This window comes from Melopsittacus undulatus, chromosome 1, assembly GCF_012275295.1.
Source record: "Melopsittacus undulatus isolate bMelUnd1 chromosome 1, bMelUnd1.mat.Z, whole genome shotgun sequence".
NCBI classification, from domain to species: Eukaryota; Metazoa; Chordata; class Aves; order Psittaciformes; family Psittaculidae; genus Melopsittacus; species Melopsittacus undulatus.
Window position 1 is genome coordinate 137,106,735 of NC_047527.1, and position 22,028 is coordinate 137,128,762.

The 22,028-nt window shown below is 36.2% G+C and overlaps 1 protein-coding gene across 2 annotated transcripts in view; it reads left to right on the forward strand.

Moving 5' to 3' along the window:
- TBC1D5 (TBC1 domain family member 5) overlaps positions 1-22,028 on the forward strand; it is a 317,301-nt gene that overhangs the window by 246,484 nt on the left and 48,789 nt on the right. For both annotated transcript variants that reach the window (XM_031044993.2, XM_031044994.2), the window contains 3 exons: positions 204-310; positions 15,793-15,878; positions 20,621-20,886. In XM_031044993.2, coding sequence (XP_030900853.2) covers positions 204-310; positions 15,793-15,878; positions 20,621-20,886 — 459 coding nt within the window. The remainder of the gene's footprint in view (positions 1-203; positions 311-15,792; positions 15,879-20,620; positions 20,887-22,028) is intronic.

Here is a 22,028-nt window from a genome sequence, read left to right on the forward strand (position 1 = left end):
TACAATATGTGAGCACTTACCTATTGAGCACTGCTTTGAGTTCTAAGAGACTTAATGTGGAAAACTAAAGCTGAATCTGAATTATAATGAATCAACTGGAAAAGGTCTTGGTTTGGAATATCAGAATAAGATAGTAATATTTCACTAATATGTCACTTTTCTCCTTTTCTCTCTTTCTCTCTCTGTCTTCATTTGCATTGTAGTGATTTCAAGTAATTATCAGACCTGTTTGGGACTTCTGATGCATTATCCACCTATTGGAGATGTTCACTCCCTTATTCTAAGAGCACTTTTTCTCCGAGATCCAAAGGTGAGATGCTCACTTTGTAAATACAGCAAATAAATCTCTGTAATAAAATGTTTTAAATACTATGAAGTTAATCTGAATTCTGGGAACTATGTTGTATTTTCAAGTTTCTTCTTACCTGACCAGAAGATCAAGAGTTGGTAACTAAGAGTAGAAATAAGTTCCTTTACTCTTCAAATAATTCTGTTCTACTGCTTTGGTAAAGTTATCCAGGAGCTGTCATAACTGCACATTTTTACATTCTTTAGAATAACTTTGCTTGGTATTCTGCACAGACACCAAGTATACCTTTGAGGGAAACAGGTTTTATATAGTAATCTTGTAAGCTATATAAGAAATTGTTATGCAGTTTCATCTGTAAGACCTTTTTTCACAGGATTTCTGCAGATTAATCACTGTTAATTCTTGAAGCAGTACCTCTGCCCAGTATATAATAGTTATGTGATGGTTTTCAATTAAAAATAAGAGACTGCTTTTCCAGCCTGAAAAGATCCACATGAATAAAATTTATACATTTATAAATTTTATGTTACATATTACTAGCATGCAGTTTCTGATATACTCATCTGTACTAAAAGAAATCAGACCTCTTTATTTCAGAATGGCATGTGCATATGTGTGGTTATAATATACAGCAGATATCCACCATACAGTGGATGAAATGTTTGAGATGAAACTGTATACCTTTATCTTTGTAGTACTGAGATTTTTGGCAGATAGCAGAATTTGTGCTGCTGGTTTTGAACTGTCTTTGTGCCTGTCCCATTAGTAGGCTGCCAGTGTAAAGTCTGATTTCCCTCATCTTGATGCACGTCACCCTTGTAAGTGAAAAATTCATCACTTCTGCACTCTGACTGCCTTCTGCAAAATTTCATTCAGTACCAATGTTTACACTTTTATGGATTAAGAAAGAAATCGTCTCTTTCTGTATCATTTTTGTGCAGAAATCTGCATCCTTACAGCTGCTTTCTTCATTCCTCTCGGCACAAAGGTTTCTTTCATGATGAGAAGTAAAATATATCATCTTTTCAGCACGTAAGAAAGTTTGTAGTGTTAGATCTCAGGAATCTTTCTTAAGATTTCAGCATCAGTCTGTGAAATCAGACTGCCCAACATTTGTTTATGTACTGTCTTAGCAAAACAAGATAGAACTATTTTTTAGAGGGAAGATGCAGGGGGGAGGAAAATTGTGCTAAGGTATCAAACTAGATCCAGTATGTAATCTGTCATTTATTTAAAGTGCATGTTAAGAGATAGAATAATTAATAATTATTCAGCTGTCCCCCACAGCATCTCGGGCAGTATACAAGATACCCTACCAGCTAAAGGGGGAAAAAATGAACCACTGACTTCCCACAAAAGAAGCTTAATTACTGTTCTGCTCCTTATGCTCATGTCTTCAACAGAATGAAGTTGCCAGGTTCATTAAGGGCTCCATGTCCAATTAATTGGCATACTTAGGTGTACCTTGGACACCTTTTGGAATACAGTGGATGTAGTTCCTACCATGTCTTTCAGGTAGTGAATAACTACTTAAAGCTCTTTCATACCAAGACTTCTAGTTAGTTTGTCAATTTAAATATGATTAATTACAATTTTTCCTCATTTTTGAGGTGTAGTTATCTGCTTGGAAAATACTCTGAATGTTAGGAAGCTGGAATTTCTAGAGAATGAAGAGCCCTATGGGAACTCTCATTTTATGTTGTACCTTTGGGTTGAGACTGCATAAACAAACCTGGACTTCTTACAGTATAAGGAAGTTAAACTGTTCTAAGAGAAAAAAAATAGAAATAGCTCCTGATCTGAGAAAGAAATGTGTTTGCAATGCTATGACTTGAGTACCTGTTTCTTATCTTCCCATAGGTATGATTTTGAGTTTCACTTATGTGTCTTTAAGCACGTGTTGGTTCAATCCAAAGTATTACTGAAATGGAAGTCTCATTATTCTGTGAGACCTACACATAAAAGTTTTCCAAGTCTTTCAAAATTTCGTATTGCACGTAATGAAAGGATACGAGTCTTTAAACAAGAAGACATTATGGGTGCTGTAGTACTCTAAAATCAGTAGACAGATTATATACCAGTATACATGGGGAAATTGATACCTGTTTTTTTTCTGCATATCTGCATAAAAGTAATTCAGTTTGCCTTTATTCCCTAAGCAGATAAAAGGAGATTGGAAGAAAAGACAAGGAGTTGGTAGTGTAACTTGTGATGATTAACAAATTCAGTGCCTAATGATTTTTCTTCCCCGTTTGATGTTTTCCTGTGCATTGCTCCAACACCAGCTTCTAATTTCTAATGGGAAATTCCATTTGATTCAATGCAATTTAGATCTCATGACCCAGGGCTGAGTTGTTCTGCATGGCATTTCTTGTAAGATTTCTCTTGGGATTTAATATATGAATTTGGGGAAGTCTTCTGTAGGAGACTGTTGCATGGTCCAGTGTCTTATTTCATTGTTGAACATACCAAGAATGTTTAGTATTGGTCTAAATATCTGGGAGAGACTTGCTCTCTGACCCGTAGACCAGCTTTCCAGCCACTCTTCCCCAAGCCTGTAGTTTTGCATGGAGGTGTCATCACCCAAATGCAGGACCTAGCACTTTGCTTTGTTGAAACTCATACCACTGGCCACAGCCCAAAGACATGGAAAACAGGAATCTGCCTCTTGCAGGTGTGTTAATATATATTGTCTTTGGAGTTAATTTTGCAACTAGATAAATCCCAAATAATCTCACTAAGGGAAGTTGTGGGGTATTTGGACTAAGAAAGGTTGGTGATATGTACATAAAACTGAACAGTTCTTGAGGAACAATCCTGTCATAGTGAAGTTGTTAAAATGGACCTGATGCAGAATTTCAACCTGTAACTTCCAATTCTAGGGATAATCTGTGTTTGCATGTCGAATAACATCCATTATTTCTTCTCTTTTCTTGGTCTGACCAAGAAGGTATCTTCTTACCATTCTGATTTGGCTTGTAGACTACCAGGAGAGTTAAACTTTGCCTTGATGAACCTGTCACATTTTGTTTGCTTCTTTTCACTGCAGTAATCATCAGGAGAGCAACCTAAATGTCAAATGAAAGCTATACTTAAAAGATGGTGGGGGTTTTGTTTGGTTTTTTTTTTTCAAAAGATGGACAATTTAGTGACCTTTTGTGGAATCAAACTTAGGAGAAGCCTTAGCATTGTCCAGTAGTAACAGTAATATGAAAAATAATTAGTGCTTGCCATTTATCCCATACGTGAAGTAGCTCTGCTTTTCACTTTGTGAAGCCCTGCTGGCAGTTGGGATGATAGGATGCTCTAGATACCATGTCTTTGATATATTCCAGCACTACAGAAGAGAAATACATATCTCCTTAATAGCCAAAATCAAGTTAATGCATCTGTCCCTGAAGTGGGGCCTGGAAGGTACTAATTTTACAGGCATGAGAATGGATCAATGCAGAATAATTGAATATCAGTCTTTTCTGCATTTGGTTAACTCCAGTTCTTAGGATAATGTGAAATGAAAAACTCAAACCGGTGGTGTTGTCTTTGCATAGGATGATAAACCTTTACTGAAGGTGTGTCTCTGTGCATTTAATACCCCATGAGTGGCCAATTTACTTCATTTTTTTTTCCTTATCAAAACCATTGAGTACTGTTAATTTTCAAAACAAAGGCTACAAAATTAAGAAGTAGAGATACAGAGATAGGGCAGTGGAAAAATATAAAGTGATTAAAAAACATAGTTCTAACTAGAGTTGTTCAAATAAAAAAAAAATTAAAAAAACCAATTAGAAACAAAAGTCATAGAAAATGTGAACATATTGTGTTCCTTAAATAACCAGATGTTCTTTCCTTCCTGAAGGCAGCCAGGGCTAGGAATAAAAGGCTTAAAACTATTGTTTTAAGTTAACTGTGAATTTTGCAAATCTGTTTTCACCCTTTAGCAAATAAAATTCTAATACAGCAACATAAGCAATGTGATTTTCATCGTTGGGTGTTCTTGCTTGTATGTTGTTCTGTGTCGAAGTGTTAACCTTATCATAGTGACTTATTAGAAAACTAAAGCACTACATAAAGCATTACAGTTTCACATTGCATACTGAGAACCTGACAACCATCTTTTGTCTGAAAGCTTACAGTATTTATTCCCAATATTTTTGTAAAATAAGTTTGCATTCAGATACTTTAATGTCATGAGTTACCCTATTGATTGAGCAAGCTATTTAGAAGACAGCTTTATCATATGCCATTGATTCAAAAAAAGAGAAAAGTTGTTGTGCTTGGTTGATGGGAATTAATTTGTTATCCTAATAATATTCTAGTTACTGCTGCTGATATTTTTTCAACACTGTATTTTAAGCTATTTTCTGACATTGAGAGGGGCCGTATAATAATATTAAATTCTAACTAAATCCTTGATGAAGCCTACATGACATTTCACAGAAGTTGTATTAGTTTGTCATGAATGAAATTACAGGCACTGCCAGAAAACTTAAGCAATAATATCTGGTCATGATTACTCATATAACGATTAGTCGGAGAAATCTGTATTCCAGCTTTTAACACTTTTCACAATCTGAGCAATGAGTGACAGGGGGAAAACACATTACTGAAATTTTGAACTGAACTCTTTGTACATTTATTTTCAGCTGAATTTTCTTCTTAAGTAGCTGCCACCATCTCAGAGTTTTCTCCAAGCTAGTTTCATGTGCCTGAAAGGCTGTTGAGTTTCACTTTCTTCTTCTTCAGATAAATTCTTTTCTATACACTCATTAACTGAGGTGCTGCTGCAGAGCTGCAACTGTCCTTTGAAAGCTGCCGTTATGTCAGGATTGTTTGTTTTGCTGTTTGTGGCAGGAGAAAAGCAGGTTTGGGGTTGTTTTGTTTGTTTGTTAGCATTGTGTGTGCAATCTGGCATTAATTACCTCTCTTTAATGACCAGATTGCAGCCAATCAGAAGTTGGGATCTGGCACTGTTTGGGCATTAGGAGCTCATTAATTTGTACCTACACACAGAGGTACTGCTGGGGTGCAGAGCCCATTTTGTTAGAGGGGTACCAAAAAGGGGGAGGGGGGCTCTGAACAAATGTTTGCTTTTCTCTGAGGATTTTTTGATCATGAAAAATGGGATTGATAATTCAGGAGATTTGCAGTAATACATTAGGGGTTTTAGCTGTACAAAAAGCATCAGGAAGCTGGGATAATGAATATCTCAGTGCAGTACGAGCTGGTGGTGTGGGTAGGGTCACATACACTTTAACTGAGAGTTGCCTTGACAAGGGATATGACTGATAAAGGAAACAAGGTTTTCCAGAAAAGCTAAGTACATGTTTCTTCATCTGGGAGAGAAGGAATTAGGCAAAAAAAAAAAAAAAAAAAATATATATATATATTTACTTCCAGTGATTCAACTTCTGTTTGCCTTGATTTCTGAAAGTTTCAGATCTTGGATCCTTAATGCAGCATAGATTTTTATGTAGAAAAACATGTCAGGATTTTCAAATCAACCTCTGGTTTTATAAATACATTCAATTCCTTGTAACAAAACCAAGCATTTTAAAGGTCTAACTTCCCCATTTGCAAATACAGTAAGGTTAGATGTAATATAAACACCTCACTTTGAATACATCAATGTTATTTTCTGTAACTGCATGCTAAGCTTTTAAATGTGGGCCTGTACAACTAAGAACTGAACATATTTGACATGAAAAAGACATGATATTAACTTGTTCTTTGTTTACATTTGTGTTCTTAAATTCAGTAACTTTTGCTTTCCATGCTTTGTTCTAACAATTCTTGTTTTAAATATTCAGTTATTGTGTTTCATTAATAGAATAAGGTATGACAGGCAACTATGAGTTTAATGATAAATTACTTGGAATAACCATGTTGCCATAGTATCACATAAAAATAGTAAGTGTACCATGAATTTAAAATCCTCTTAATTTTTGTACATTTCTTTCAAAACCTTCATTCCCAGTGCACCTATGCATTTTAAAATATAAAAAGGCCAGTGGTCAGTATTCACAGTATAATAATTTCATCGTCTCAAAGTTCATTGCAATCTCCCCTGATGTGTTAACCATTTATTTGACACACCATAAAACAGTCATCTTCTTGAAAGTATCCTGTACATCACAAATATTGTTTTCAGGAAGAAATCTTGGAAAGTGGTTGATTACTCCTCTAGTCAAAGCTTTTCAAATGAAAAATCTTTCAAAGTCTTTCTCATTCCTCAGTATCGTATGTAACACAGTAGTCATCAGTTGAAGGAGAACACTGATCTCTTGGATTGCCAATGACGATGTAGTTTACAGTATTGCCCTCTCTTTAGTGTTGTATGCACAGGACGGTCATTTGGGTAAGAACCCACAAATATTGTTTCAATCTAAGTTAAGTACCTATTACATTTAAATAAGTAGGAAAATGGTGGGAAATAATACAGAATAAAGCAAAGCTTCCTGAATAGTGACACCTCACAGTTAAGACAAAGCTGTGCCACAAGTAAGATGGTGCAGAAACTAAAGACTTGTCCCAGGTCTATCTAGGGCAGGATGGGATGGTGCCACAGTCTGCTCCTGGCAGTGAAAGCAGAGCCCAGCAAGGAGGGCAAGCTGACTCCATTGTTCTCACTGCTGGTCTTGGGTGACACAGGAGGAGAGCTGCTGGCCTTGAGGGTGGTGAGGAGTTGGTGGCGTGGCTGGTGATTTCTGGGCGAGTGGAGTAGTACAGAGCCTGTCAGAGTAGATGGCTAAAGGCAAATTAGGAATAATAGTGTCTACTTCTGACTAGTACTAAAATATGTAATAGTGTTGTATAGAACAGCAAATAACGTGCATTATTCAATAAATAGTCAAGGTTCAATATTCAATAAATAGTCAATAGTTACTTGATGTAATAGGGCTGAATGCAAACAAGGTGGGGGGGAAAGTTGTTTCCATTTTTTAATCTTCTCTGAAGATTTCATACTTATGCTTTTTATCAGCTTGTCTTCCTCATTAAATAGAAGGCATGAGACAACATCATAGACCAGAGCGATAACTGGGAAAGACTGAGAATAGAGAAGGAATTCGTAAGGTCTGCCATGTTAAGGGCAAGTACTTTAAAAAGGGAAGATAGAAGACAATGTTTTCTTTGGAAGCCAAAACTTTAAACTGTTCTTTCTATTTGAGCAAGTTAGTATCATTGTGAGGGCAATCTGGCTGCGACATCTGTCATGCCATTGATCGCCAGGGTTGATTTGGCTGATCTGGCTGGCTAGGCAGGTATCCCCTTACCCTCACAGCTCCACGTGTCCCTCCCGAAGCTGCACGCTCAGTTGAAGAGGACAACCTTCGCCAATACAGGTGGTACCATTCATTGGCCACGGGTATACAGTAGCTGCACCCCCCTGCTAGAACCTCCAAACAAGTTCAAGGTCCCATTGTAGGAGAACATAGGGTAGTCAAGCTTCCAAGACTGCAGACACAGTGAGGCGCTGCCTGTGGCAGTCTGCCATTCTTTGTTTATATAGTGGGCATGATGTGCTGCGGCATGGAATATCCCTTTTGCTAGTTTGGGTCCGGTGTCCTGTCTTTGCTTCCTCTTGGCTTCCCCTCCTCCCTGACAGAGCATAAGACTCAGAAAGACCTTGGTCAAAGTAAACATTACTGAACAGCAACTAAAAGCACTGGTGTTATCAGCACTGTTCCCAGGCCAAAAGTCAAAAACACAGCACTGCACCAGCTACTAAGAAGGAGAAAAATGACTGCTACTGCTGAACCCAGAACAACAGGAAATTAAAAGTAATTCTGATTGTACCTGATGCTAAAGCAAGAAGCTGGAGCACTTTAAGCACTCTTAATTACTTCAGCTACCAATAAAACTTATTGCTTGTGAATTTCTTGGGGCTGTTTCTTTCAAATGATTTGTTTACTTCTGTTTAGAAGTCATCTGAAGCTGCTGACCCTCTCCTAAAGAGTAATGATGTTATTTATAAAATTGCACTAATAAAATGTATTTTAACCATGTTAGAGTGAGGTGATTATGGTGCTTCTTGTGTGCAATCTGACAATTCAATTAATCACTTCTAGTTTGCAAGGTAGTTTATCAAAAGGAAGCACTTAGAGCACTTTGATTATACCTAATCAAAGGTTCTCTGTATAATAATTTATTTATTTGACTAAAATTTACAAAACACAAACTGTGAGTTATATAAAAATAGATTCATAACTTTTCAACAATGTATGAAAGATTAGCTACAGAATCATGTACCATCTATTATGATGGAGTTTCAGTTCAGTCTCTTCTGATATAAATGTAGATATGCTGATGATATATTGACTTATAGTGAGTATTAATATATTAATTATTGTATACACAGCTATTAGAGTACATTTGTATTGGGAAACACTTCTGAAAGAGGAAAATATTTTCAAGTAGGAGTGAGAATAGCAGATTTTATCCTTTGCTGTAACTTTTTATGGGAAATTCACATCTAGGTTTGGAGATTTGAAGTCTTTGTCTTTTTAAAGGAGCAGTAGTGATCAAAATGGCTTTAATTACTGGAATCTCAAAATGAGAGGAGTTGCTTGTCCCTCAGCACCAGGACTTTGGCTGTTTCCTGTGTTTTAGAGGAAAGTACTTCAACATCATACTCCTTTTGCTGCAGTGTGTGCATGGGGCTCTTTGAAAGATCCTTTTTCACTCCCTTAGGGACCTTTTTGAATTGTTGTATCACATTGCACACAGATCATAAATTAATCTGGGGTTTTTTTTCCATGTAGCAGAAATAACCAAATAGCACCTTAGAATGTTCTTGCTTTCCCTGATAGGTGAAGTTTGTGTACAAGCATGTATCTGGAGAAGATAAAATGCTGTTAAGTGTGGTTTTAAGGGTTTATACAGGTTGTCCAAAATGAGTGCCAATAAAACCATAATGTGGTAGCTTTTCTGTACATAAAGATGTCATATTTTAAATCTCATAATTTGAAGCATTCCAGGGTTTAAAGCAAGGCTTGCTGTGTGTTCCCTTCAAAAGCCTGGATCCATCCTCCACAATGTTGTAAAACTCCTGTTCCTAACCGTGAGGGGCTGCAAGATGCCAGAGCATAAATCTGTCATGGGGTAGGACTGAACACTGTCAGATTTATACCTCACTATTTAGTTAATTTACTTCTGAAAACTAAGGGTTCAGCTGAAAAATAGGCAACTAAATTAAGAGGCAGATTTAAAAGGTACTTAAGAAATCCTGTTGATGCAAGATCGGGATTTTACGCAGGTTATGAACTTGAACATTGGCAGGTCGGAGTCTTTTTGTCTGGAATATCAATAAAAGCTGATCTGGTAAGATTTGATCTACCTGTTAAAATGCAATGCGCTATAAAACTATAAATAAAAGAAAAGGCTTCACGATAGGTTAGGAACCAAAATATGCAACTAGAAATTTCTTTCAGACAAATCACTGGAGCATTTTTAAATCTCTTGTCATTTTTTTCACTTCTTCATCTCTTGTCATAGAATGCCCATGTGAGAGAAGGCTTGTGTGTATGAAGTTAAAAACAGACCATAACGTATGGTATTTAAAATATCTTCCTGGTATCTGAAATTTCTAGTTGCCAGGGGAATGGAGGGTTGTCACGTAACAAAACAGGAGATATTTTATTTCAGCTTGATCGGAGTTCAGGGGTTTCTTTTTGCCTTGACCCAGTTAACTGAATCTTCTTTCCTTTGCAGTTTTTTCCTGGGAACTTTTGTCATTTTAAGGAAAAAAAAAAAGCAAAAAAGCACTCCCTGGTTTTCTTTAGAAACAATTAAATATGATCATTCTTCATGCAGTTATTGCATTATAAATAACAAGTTCTGCAATTGAGACCCATAGTATCTTTATGAAAAATGTAAACAGGAAGCATTATTCCCAGTTTGAGGATTATGGTTTTCCTGTGATAAAAGGAAGCTCTTTATTAGGATACTCTTTATGTTGTGCTGCTTTCATACATAGAGTTGATAGATGCAGATATATTATCCAAAATATTTTGGATGATATTTTGCTATTGGCCTTGAACCAGTTTTGAACTGGCAGTGGTGTATTATGTTCTGTAATGTCTCACTGGGTTTCTTTTCTTTTTAGTAAGTATTCAAGTCAGTGGTTCGAAGGTAGATGGAATAACTTTTGTGCTCCAGTGTGTTGCTTGTTCTACAAAAGGTATAACTAGGGAAGAGGAAGATGAGGAGGTGAAAGGAAAGTTTTGTTTGGTGAATGTAATTTCTTAAAACCAATTTCCAATTGGGTTGGTTGTTTAGTATAAAAAATATTGTTGTATGTTTATGTAATGTTAAGCCATTGCTTATACTGTGTAAGTCTAGTCATAGGGTGGAGACAGCTGCTTGGATGGATACCTGGCAGAAAAATAAAAAGAGGGAAGGTAAAATTCTCTGTGCAGCTAAGCCATTAGATAACCACTAGTATGCACTTCATATTAATTATTAGTACTTAATAGAAAAACTGCTGACAAACTGCGCAAACTGTGTTCCTGATCCACACCTCAGCTGCTATGTTTCAGCTCTATTCCCAGTCCAGATTTTTGTCATGTTTGTATCATCTTTATTGAAGAAAGAATCATAGGTGATAACAGAAGGAGAAGCTAAACCTTTGCTGACAACCCCAGTCATTACTGAATAAAGGGTCATATGCTCCTCCAACTTCCGTTAGAAACAAATGAAAGGAAAAGAATTAGGAATTCAATACAAAAATGTCTAAGGCTGTATGAGAAATATGACAAAAATAACAAACCAATATTGCCCTGTCAGCTGAAGAGAGGAAAAAAGGAGCAAACTGTTGCTCAAAAATATTTTCATAAAAAGAACAACACTGCACCATTTTCCTTTTCTTATATATAAAAATGTTTAGTTCAGTCTGTTCTTTGGTTCAGGCTTAATACATTTTTTTAGAAAAAAAAAATTGTATTTGGCAATATTTGTTTAATATAAAGAAAAAAGTAGTTTTAAAAAATCCCATTTGGCTCTAGTGAGATTATTATTTTGGTAAGCTTATTGCTGCATGTATGTATAATTCACTGCTGCTGTTTTGTTTATTTTTTCTCTGTTGCATTTAGGTTATCTAGTTTCAGATACAGTCTGTTAAGTGGAGTATTTTTCAGTAGCTGAGGTTTTCCCACCTGTCTACCCTAAAACACCTGCAACATATGTTTGTGTAACCCTGCAATGCTTTGTGGTTTGGGCCTTGAGAAATTCCCCCAGAGCTTTTTGCTTATAAACAGCTGAGCAATTCATTTCTCTAATGACGAGTGCTTTTCCCTTGGCATTGAGGCAATAGCGTGTTCGCTAAAATAAGTCTCATTTTTTCTTCAGACATATTGAAATTCTTTTTTCATTTTTGTGTCTTATTCTGAGCTTTCAGACTTTGTGCAAAATTGTATTTGATTTTTTCCCTGCTAATAATACTGAACAGAGAAGTGAGGAACTACCTCAGCAAAGGAGAAGAAAGAGTATTACAGAGATTCTTCCACTTGCATCTGCATGTTAGCTTTTACAAATAATGTGTATTGAGATAGTGAAACGTAACATTACATTGCAGTAACTGGTTTTCCTAGTATGTTGCAGAACAGTCTGCCTGTGACTTCTGTCAAGCACAAGCATGCTTTGCTATATCCTGTCTATTTTGTGGGTAATCTGCAATGTGGTATGTCTCCAGAGACCAGGGAGGAAAGGGGTTATATTAGGGAATTTGAGTGCGTAGAGTACAATCCTTAGCTGTTGGGAATTGCTTTTCAGCAGTTTATGCAAGTTTAGGGAATCTTTTCTGCAATTGGGTGCGATACTGACTATGGCTTCAGCCCCCTGCCTAGGAAGAGAACAGGCATGGGTCCCCTCTGTGACCGTGGAGGTGAATTAAGCCGAATAGAAAGCCCTCAAGAACCTTCTGCCCAGCACAGAAACTAGAGTGCATCAGTCTGGTGGTGGCTGAGAACACAAGGAAGACAGAGGTTAGGACTTAAGCAAGCAGATGATGAAGTGGCATCTTTTAGGCAAAGACAGACTCAGAAGCAGGAGAATCTCAGAGATACCTGAAACATTTTAAGGCATCTCTTCCCTCTGGGAAGGACTAACATATTTTGAAGAGAAAAAGTCCAAAATCATATTAATTTCTGTGTGTTTCTGTATCTCAGTTTCTTACACTATCCTTCTAAAAGTATAAACTGGGCATCTTTCACCAGTTCAAACTAAGATTGCTATAGTTAGGAATTAGGATTAGAGGAATGATAAAATCAGTCGACTGCTCCTACAAAATGGGCGTGAGAAAGATGGATTTCTAGTATGGGTGCAGGCAGCTTTTCTCTGTGATTTCTGCACTGTCTTTCCTTAGAAGGGGAAAACCATAAGTATGTTAATCTGTATAATGCCCTCACACAATTTCTTTAGGGGATTCAACAAACCGCTAATTGGAAGGGCTGATTTCACTCTCATTTTTACATTATCCTTTTAAGAACAAATACTTTATCTGAGGTACTTAGTCAGAACACAAATTGAAAAAAAAATGAAAAACTTTCCTTGCTTAAGCAATTAAAAATATAAATAGGGCCATTCTCAATTGCACTATGTAGGGAAAAAAATGTGGTTACTGTGAATATTTTAATCAACAGAGCTATGTTTTGCTCTAAATTGTTTAGCCTTCACTCCTAATACATTGAATATAATAGGGCACAGCTCAGATTGCATGCTTACAGAGGGGAATGAGTTTCAATTCATAAGGATGAGACTTTGTAATTGTGTAGGTTTTCCTTTCTGCTTCTTACATTTAACTGACTGAAATTGTTAAAAAGAATATAGATTTAAAGGACCATCACAATGACATAAAGATCATGATCTTCATAAAATCGTATTTTTTGCTGTTTGAATTTGAGTTTTCAGAAGTAGTTAAAATTTCTGTGGTCACTTCACAGATACTTATCTGATAACATATACCTCAGGTTGGGTCTTTTGAATAATGAAATCTTCCAAAAGTATTCCTCTGTCGTGTTAGAAAAGGAGCTGCAGCAGTAACCCTTGGTATTTACTGTCTTGCATTTCTAATGTTTTTCAACAGCATTTTTTCTGAGGGCTTTTTCTTGCAATGCTTGTAATACTACTTTAAACTGCTTCTTCCTTTGGTACCTTTAAAACCTCACAGGAATTTAAATAGGCCCCTGTGAAAGTAATGCTTGAGCCTCATTCAATATGTTCAAGTTAGATCATTATTCCTATTAATGGCTTTAAGTGCTTAGATAGTAGATCAGCCGTTCGTGTCTTGAATTGCTTGTCATTTCTGCATAAATATGTTTTAAGATATTGTTCCACATGATCTTTTTTATTTTATTTTTTATTTATGCAAAAGCAATGCATGGACATTTATTTATTGGGTAGTGGAAAAAGAAATTTTGACGTTTTTGCTAAGTTTGAATGTATCCTGAGTTACTAGAAACTAATTGCAAAAATCCAGCTAGCATCTCATTGCATGAATTTCTCAAAGGACTTGTTTTATGCCTAAGAAGTGCCCGTTTTTTTAACCCTCTCTTACTCTTACACCTTGTTGAAATTGTCATCAAAACATATAAAGAAAAAAGTTATTTAATTCTTGGGAGAAAAGTTACACTGTTTTATTACTCTCAATAGGAGTTGCAGAACCATCAGTTATCCTCATCACGTCAGTCTGGATTTGATTATCATAGAAATGCATTGAATTACCAAACTAGAGCAATAGTAACTAAAGCTGATTCATTGTTATTGCTGTCAGTTGATGAGGACTGACTTACAAGCCATGTGAATGGGCAGAGTTATGCAAATATTGTTTTTATAACAGGAGAATTAAAACATAGGCAGCCATTACAATGTGGGTGGTAGGATAGATAAGGATTTTTTTAATGCCTGTCTAATAGCTTTTAGTTGTTTAATTTTTTAATGAACATTACAAACAGCATATACTTTAAAAATGTTTGATGTATTTCCAAAGAAAGAAAATTAAACATTTCATACAAGATTAAGTCTGACTGCAGGAAATTATCTGGAAATTCCCAGCCTTAAATTTGACGCCAGAAATCATCCTGGCCTTTGATATCTGCTACCTCTTTAACTCGTCTTCTCTCCTTTTGTGCACATGCAATATTTTGGTCTTTCAAAATGCAACTCCTGTATCTTCCTCCAAAAATAAGGTTTCCAAGGAAGGAGGGTTATCTGCTCTTATGTGGAAAATGAGAGGATAAGACTGTGGATGCTCAAGTCTATAATGAAATCTGGAGGGCAAATATATGATATGTGAAGCTGAAATAGCTGAAGTCTGAATCCATCAAAAATATAATGTACTCTCATTTGTGAATGACTATTTCAAAAAGCTCATTGTGTAGTTGATTGAAACTGTATTTACTACTAGCAGGAATTAAGGCAGAGCAGAACACGAGGTGATATAAATCTTTAAAGCAAATACTTGGAAGGTATTTAGAACTGGTTTATACAATATATCTGATTATTATGCAGAAATTTATCAATTGGTTTTTTTTTTCTTTTACACTAAAAATCATTTATTTAAGCTGTTTCTCTTCCAGTTTTTGTATGTGTGGATATATATGTATGTGTGTGTATGTGTGTGTGTGCATGTGTGTATATATACACCTCTCTGTTACTTCGGTTTCATCTGTAAAAATTTTTTTACTTACAGATATTTATTTTCCCCTCCAAACAACATCCTTCAGGATGCATTCATTCGATCAAGAGATTTTATGCGTATACTTTGGTCTAAATTTAATGTTCAGCAGATAATTAGATCTGGAAAGGATAATTTCAGAACTACTGAGGTTTTCAGTGAAATACTTTCATTATGGCAGAGGTAGAGACTAACAAGTGGCTTCTGGCTTCAATATTAATTATATATGTTTCATTGTAGCAGAACTTATGTCAGTTCTGACTACAGTGAAATTGGTGAGAAAAAAGGCTCCGTGTGCCATCTAGTGGCAGTGTGTGGGTTGTATCACGAAATTTAATTGCTTAACCAAGGCATTGCTAGTGATACATTCAATTCAAAATGTTAGCTATAGTTTCTCCTTAGTAGTACTATTTTCTTTCAAAGTAACACTTCAGCTTGGAGTTGGCAAAATTCTACAGCTGGCCTAAAGGAAGAAATATGATCAGTTTCTGAATCTGTCCAAAAATTATTGATTTAATTAGAAATGTTACCACTGCAGACTCAACCCCATTGCTGTGTGAAACAACACTACTTTCTGTGAGCATGGAGTGGACTTACTGCTAACAGTATTATTTTAAGTATTTTAAGACTTCACTTATATCTAACTGGCATTACTGCCTTGAGAAACCAAGGTCCTGGGAAAAGAAATGGTCTTTAAATTTCTACATTTCTGATCTTCATTAATGACTGTATCTCTCATGTTTTCTTTAAATCTCCCAGAAAATTCCAATAAGGTATTCCTTTTAATTTTTTTTAACTTATTTTTTTCCCTTAGAGAAATCCAAGACCAGTGACTCATCAATTCCAACAAAATTTAGATTATTACAAAGCGCGCGGAGCAGACTTGATGAACAAAACCCGGTAAGCTACTTCTGAATGTGCTCACTGAACTAAAACCTTTCATAAAAAAATGTTTCAGAATCACTTTTCTCCCAAACAGGAATTACATAAGCAGCATTAGAAGCACTTGTATTTATTTCACCCCATTTACTTTGAATCTTTACTTTGCCTATTCTTACATGAAAAAAATGAAAGTATTGCAGTCAGTTCACTGGAATTTTATAGGTTAAAGACATTTGTACACAATGACATGTATACTAGAAGCAGCAGGTAAAATACTGGCAATGTGAGTTCTGTAGCCAAACTACTTCTGATGATGCATCTGATTGTAATCTGAGTATCCATGTACCAGAAGCTGTGTAAGTTAAACAGAATTAATGTAAATTCAGTTTGAAGTGAGTTTTATTAAACCTTTTTGCAGCATTCGTCCCTTGTTTTGCAAATGGTTTGTACCACTGCTGCTTAAAGTCCTTGTCAAGGCCATTTTGTTGATGGTCACAAGTACAGAGGTACCCATGCCCCAACTCGGTGGCCACAACGTGGGCACTAGTTGCAGGTGGGTGGTGGCTGCTGATGGGCACCAGGCAAGCCAGCACAAGATGCAATGCCTTACTTCACTTTACACCATCACTGGCAGTTTCTTGGATTGTCCATGGCCCCGACCAGACACTGTCTCTGCTCTTTCATAGGAACTTGCAAGCTTTTCAACCTTTGCACCTCTGTCAAATTCTGTTTAAACCAGTTACACTAAAAGCTAGCTAAAATTAAAATGGAGTGGATTAAAAAGCTCTTAAAAATGGAGATTAAAGCTGAGTAGTGATTGCAAAAGCAACTTTTTTAAAGGAAAAACAGGCTTTAGAGTTAGGGAAGGTTGTCAAAAATTACTGCATTCTGTTGCATTTTCTTGATGGTTTATATTTATATCACGGTGGTTTTATATTTATTCTTCTAATAGATAGTCTCAAGAGTGGTCTAAATTTAAAAACTAAGTTATTTGAAAATTCCAAAAGCAACATTTCAAGGATTCAGAAGAAAATAAAAATAAAAAATCATCAAGCCCAAACAAGAATGACACCTGTTGGAAATATAAATTCTAAGGAAACAGATGTCCATTAAATTTATGTGGGGATATAATCATTGCACACATACCTACAGGGCACACACTAAAGGAGAGGAGAAATTGTTTACAGTAGTTCAGATAGACAAATAAGTGGAATAAATTTATCTCAACACAGGAGCATTTAGAGTAGGTCAAGTGTAGTAAATATCTTTAAGACTGGACTGAAGAAGGAACTGGTAACATTAGGAAATGGTTCTGCAGTGAGCAGACAGATGGATTAGATCAGCTACCAGATCTTTTTCATCTTTAATTCCATAGGTTCAATAATGTGTTTAAAATATCTTGGCAGATCACTAATATATATTGCTTATTTTATCACATATTAAACTTTTGAATCTGTCATGTTCATGTATTTGTCTCTCATCTCTCATAATGGCTACTTACTGAAGGCAGAAATGCCTTTGAATAAGTCTTGCTTAAAACAAAACATTTTCATCTTAGCAGAAAACCACAGGGATTGAATCATCTTCCTACTGCTAGTTTAAAAATACACCATTCACAGTCAAGGTCAATGATGCTTATTGTGATGGAACAAAGTTGTTTCCTTCATAGATGGAATTCACGTCTTCTTGATACTCATATTTTTTAACTGATGCCTTACTTTTAAATGCATCTGCTGATCAGTCTATAACATTAATCAATCAGCATTTTTCTTGTAATTGTTGTGCATGTCTGGTACATTTAGATGGTTAAAATTTAGACATTGATCCATGTTTAATGACTGCAATCATCTTTTGCTTTAATATATCAGACATTTAAATGGTAAGAAACAGATACATTGTTCTTATCTTGCTGAGCCTCAGTTCAGTTTTAACATACCTCCTCCAGAGATGTAGCACCTCGCTATTGTTCATTTTCTGAAGGTATGATTCAGAGAAGTTGCACAACAAATTCTGCTTCAGAATGCCTTTTTTTAAGACCACCTCTTGACAAGAGATTTAGGTGGCATCATTGTTTTTCATGTGTGTATTCTGAAATGATTGTTATCAGTATCAGTTCATAGCAAGTATTAGGAGCTGCAACAACTATCCTTTCTAGTTCTCAAATAGTCACAAAACATGGTAGCACATTACTGTCGAAAGCATTTTTTTAAATCATATTTCATAAGTAATGGTTTAGAGAAGAATTTTGGTGTTTAATGTTCCTGTAAAGTGAAGTTTCTCAAAAAGTCTCTTTCCAACCATCTGGAAAATACAATTAAGCTAACTTTTCCTGGTTTATATTTATGTCAAAGCAACAAATTATATCGTGTAGAAGGAAAACTGATAGATTTTATTAAGCAAACATATTGCTGAAAAAAAAGAAACAAGAAGGAAACAACCTGTTGGACACAAATACAAGCTTCTTTGTAAGCTTCGTCTCCTGCATCTGTGGACCAGAATGATTCCAATGGTACAGTTATCTCAAAGCATCCAGTGGCTTTGTTGCTCAGGTAGCCTGTCAGAGAAAAAGATTTACTTCCAGTAAAAACATTTTTTGTGCAAAGTCAAGGGCTTTTTACTGATTGTCAAGGCTGTAGACCTGTGACAACACAAACCTGAACTCAGTGTGCAAGCCACTAAATTCTGTTTAAGGTTATGTTTCAGGTGAGTGAATGATATATACTACCCCACTCTTGAGTGGCTAGTTTCAGCAGAATGAGAGGAAAATATATGCCAAATATACCAAAGTTTGGATTCTGAATCTCAGCGAAGTTATTACTGATATGACCTTTGAAAGCGGGATCTAATTAGATTCATTTCAAGTTGCTGATAATCAAATGAGATCTGCTAAGCCAACATTTGGCATTTCTTCTTCCACCTTCAAATCTACAGTCTTTGTTTTCTTTCTGAAATGGAGAAGGCGTTAAACAAAAGGCCCTGTGCTGACTCTTCTGATGCAACATACATGTGATGGAATAAAAAAAATCTCTTTTTTTCCCTTAAGTATCTCTGCTGTACCTTGGGGAACCGATTACTAAATTAATCTGATAGGTAGTGGCAGTGTAAAATTTAATAGCAATAATTTTACTATGTCCTCTTCTTTAAAATCATTATGATGTATTCAGTTTGCTTTTGAAACCATATGGGACTCCTGCAAGAGTATTTTATAGTTCTGAAGATGCTCTCTTTGTAGTGACTTTGTCAGTCATTCTCAGGTGGCTGTGGAAGACTTTTTGTAGTATCAGCAACAATCAATACACTGGGAGACACAGAAACATTCTGTAATCATCATTAAGGAATCATTCCTTTCCAGCTTCCATAAATTGGGAAGCAGCACATTGTCCTACTCTTTGTGCTGATGCTCCTCCTAAAAAATGCTGCGTGCTGGCCTTCTTCATCACCAGTACATGGCAGAAGGGCCCCATGCAGCTTGGGGCTGTATCTCATGAGTGTGCAGGCTCACATTCTTTCTCCTGCTGTCTCATTTTAACTGTATCTATTCTGAGTCTAAACAACTCAGCTGTTGTTATTTTCTGGATATGTTCTATATGTGTGTGCTCATTTATATTGTGTATTCTAAAAAAAATCTCTGCAGACAAATAGGGAAATGATATGAAAAGCAAAATCAGAATCACTTTTCCAGGTGCCTGCACAAGTTACAAGTCACCCATATTAATTCATTTGTAGTTTATTTTTAGCTCAACTTCCCCAAAACATTGTGAAACTATTTTTTCCCCAGTACAATGATTTTATTGTTTCTAATTACATGTATTTATTCAAAATTTTTAAAAATAGCTACTTATATCACTGAAGTACAGCTGAGTAAAATAAAACCTCAGGAGTGGAAGGGTCTCTGTGATTGTGATATGTTTTTGTTAAGGGTATTTCAAGCATTAATTATATAAAACAGGAAAATATTACATGAATAAACAGGAATGGCTTTACTGATCCCTGGGTTATGTGGTCACTTCTACTGGGAATTAGAAGCTTCTTTGCCTCTTTATTTCAGACATTAAATGGTTCGATTGTTTCCTCATTCTTAATGTTGCATATAACTAAAGTGAATTAAATAGCCACTGTACTTAAAAATTAGCAATTATAAGGATCATGATCCAGTATATGTATTATGTCCTGAAATCATTCATCAGCAGAAATCACTTCAGAAATAAAGATTCCTTTTATAAAGAGCTTGGGTTGAAGTGGCTGGACTGGGCAGAGGTGAAGTAAGAGCAAGAGACATCTAGCTCTGCCAGCCTAAAAATACAGTCTGGTGTTAGTTGAAAGAAATGTTTTGGTTTGAGTTATTTTAAACATCTAAGAGAATTTAACCTCACAGAATATTAAAGCAATCTTTGGCTGAGAAGTGCAAGGAGTCAGTTTCATAAAGTTTTCGGTGCTTTAGAGCCTGTACTTCTTTTTGTCATAACTTCTTTTTTCTTCATTTTACAAGGCAGATTAAGAAAATTCATGCACACTTTCTTTGTTTGGGATTAGTCTGGAATTTTCAGGAAGAAAGGGCCAAAACAATTTGTCCACTACTGGCTGGGGAAAGCTCACACCACTGCAGTCCCTGTGGTTCCTGTGTATATCACAGGGCAGCTGTAGGAAGGGTGCAATGTAATGTTCAAGTCTTGGAATTCTTTTGGAGAACAGTGCATGCACTGCTGTGCGTGTCCAAACCACTGTCAGGGATGTGATGATTTCTCCTCTTCTTTTTCCAGCGCCAGTGCTAAGGCTGCCCCACTGAACATTAACAAAGTCTCCAACAGCCTACTGAATTTCGGCCGAAAGCTCATTGCTCCAGCTATGGCTTCAGGGGGGGCTGTGGGTGCTCCTGCTGGCGGGAGCAGCTTCCCCCCCTCTGCAATGCCTGTCAGAAGCACAGTGGAAGCTCCTCAGCACCATCACCACCACCAGCAGCACCACCACCAGGCACAACAGCAGAGGATGATGAAGTCCGAAAGCATGCCAGTTCAGCTGGGCAAAGGTAATGGTGAAATGTGTGCTAATGTGATCTGTCCTAAGGACTGAACAAAGACCTTTTATTGATCATATATTGATGGGTACATATTCGGAGGAAACAAAAAAAACCCCAAACATAATTTCGTTAAATTCAGGACATCTGTGCTTAGTACAACAGCACATTTGCAAAGTAATCCAGCAGTCAGTGTTAGCTCAAGAACGTACAAATACTGTATAAAGTTCTGAACCTTCAAAAAAATATATAACCAGAAATTGCATCAGACATACCAACAAACTATACTGTTACAATAAACATCAGCCAGTTAATGTTTCAGTGCAACATGTTTGTAACTCTAAGATTAATTTCATATAGGTTTTCTGAGGTTATTGGGCACAAATCGAATGCATAATACTGTTAGCAAAATACAAGGGAAGGACATTTATCAATTTATATCATTTACAATTAGATCAATTACAGAGTAATTCTTAATAAATGAAATCTTATTCCCTTAAGAGTGTGTGGAGTTTATTTGAGAAATTTGAACAATAACATGTATTTGCCTTTTAATAATTTCTGATGGTCCTCTGCACTTTCCATGCTTAGTAAATTTTTTCTTTTTCTTGAGCCTTTAGATATATATATATATATTTCTTGAGGATACTTTATTCAACAATAAATTCACAAGCTCAGCTTCAGTAGTTGTTTTCTGTACTCTGCCACGCTCAACATGTGCTACTGCTTTTCATCTTCAGACAGCCTGTGGCAGTATGTTCTTTGCATGGGGTATGTAGAGTGATACGGTCCCTGCCACTTCCAGCAACTTGTCCTGAGTGGCGGTTCTAAGTTTGAGGGCTGGTGCTGATTGACCTGAACCATTTCATGGGATTGCTTCATATTTTTCAGCAGATTTGGAAGTGTAAGGGAAGGGAAGTAATACTTGTATCTGAAGTCGGCATTATTTCCCTTTCCTGTGGCACCCATATGGTCCAAAGGTAGTCCTTTCATGATACATCACATCCCCAGCAGACACTGGGGACCAGAATTGAAAGGTACAACCATCTGCTTGAAGCAGAGAGATACAGGCACATCTGTAAGGGCCACTGCAACTGCTTCGCAAAATTCAGGTAGGCAGCTTCTCTCAGAATCAGAGAATAATCAGAGGAATT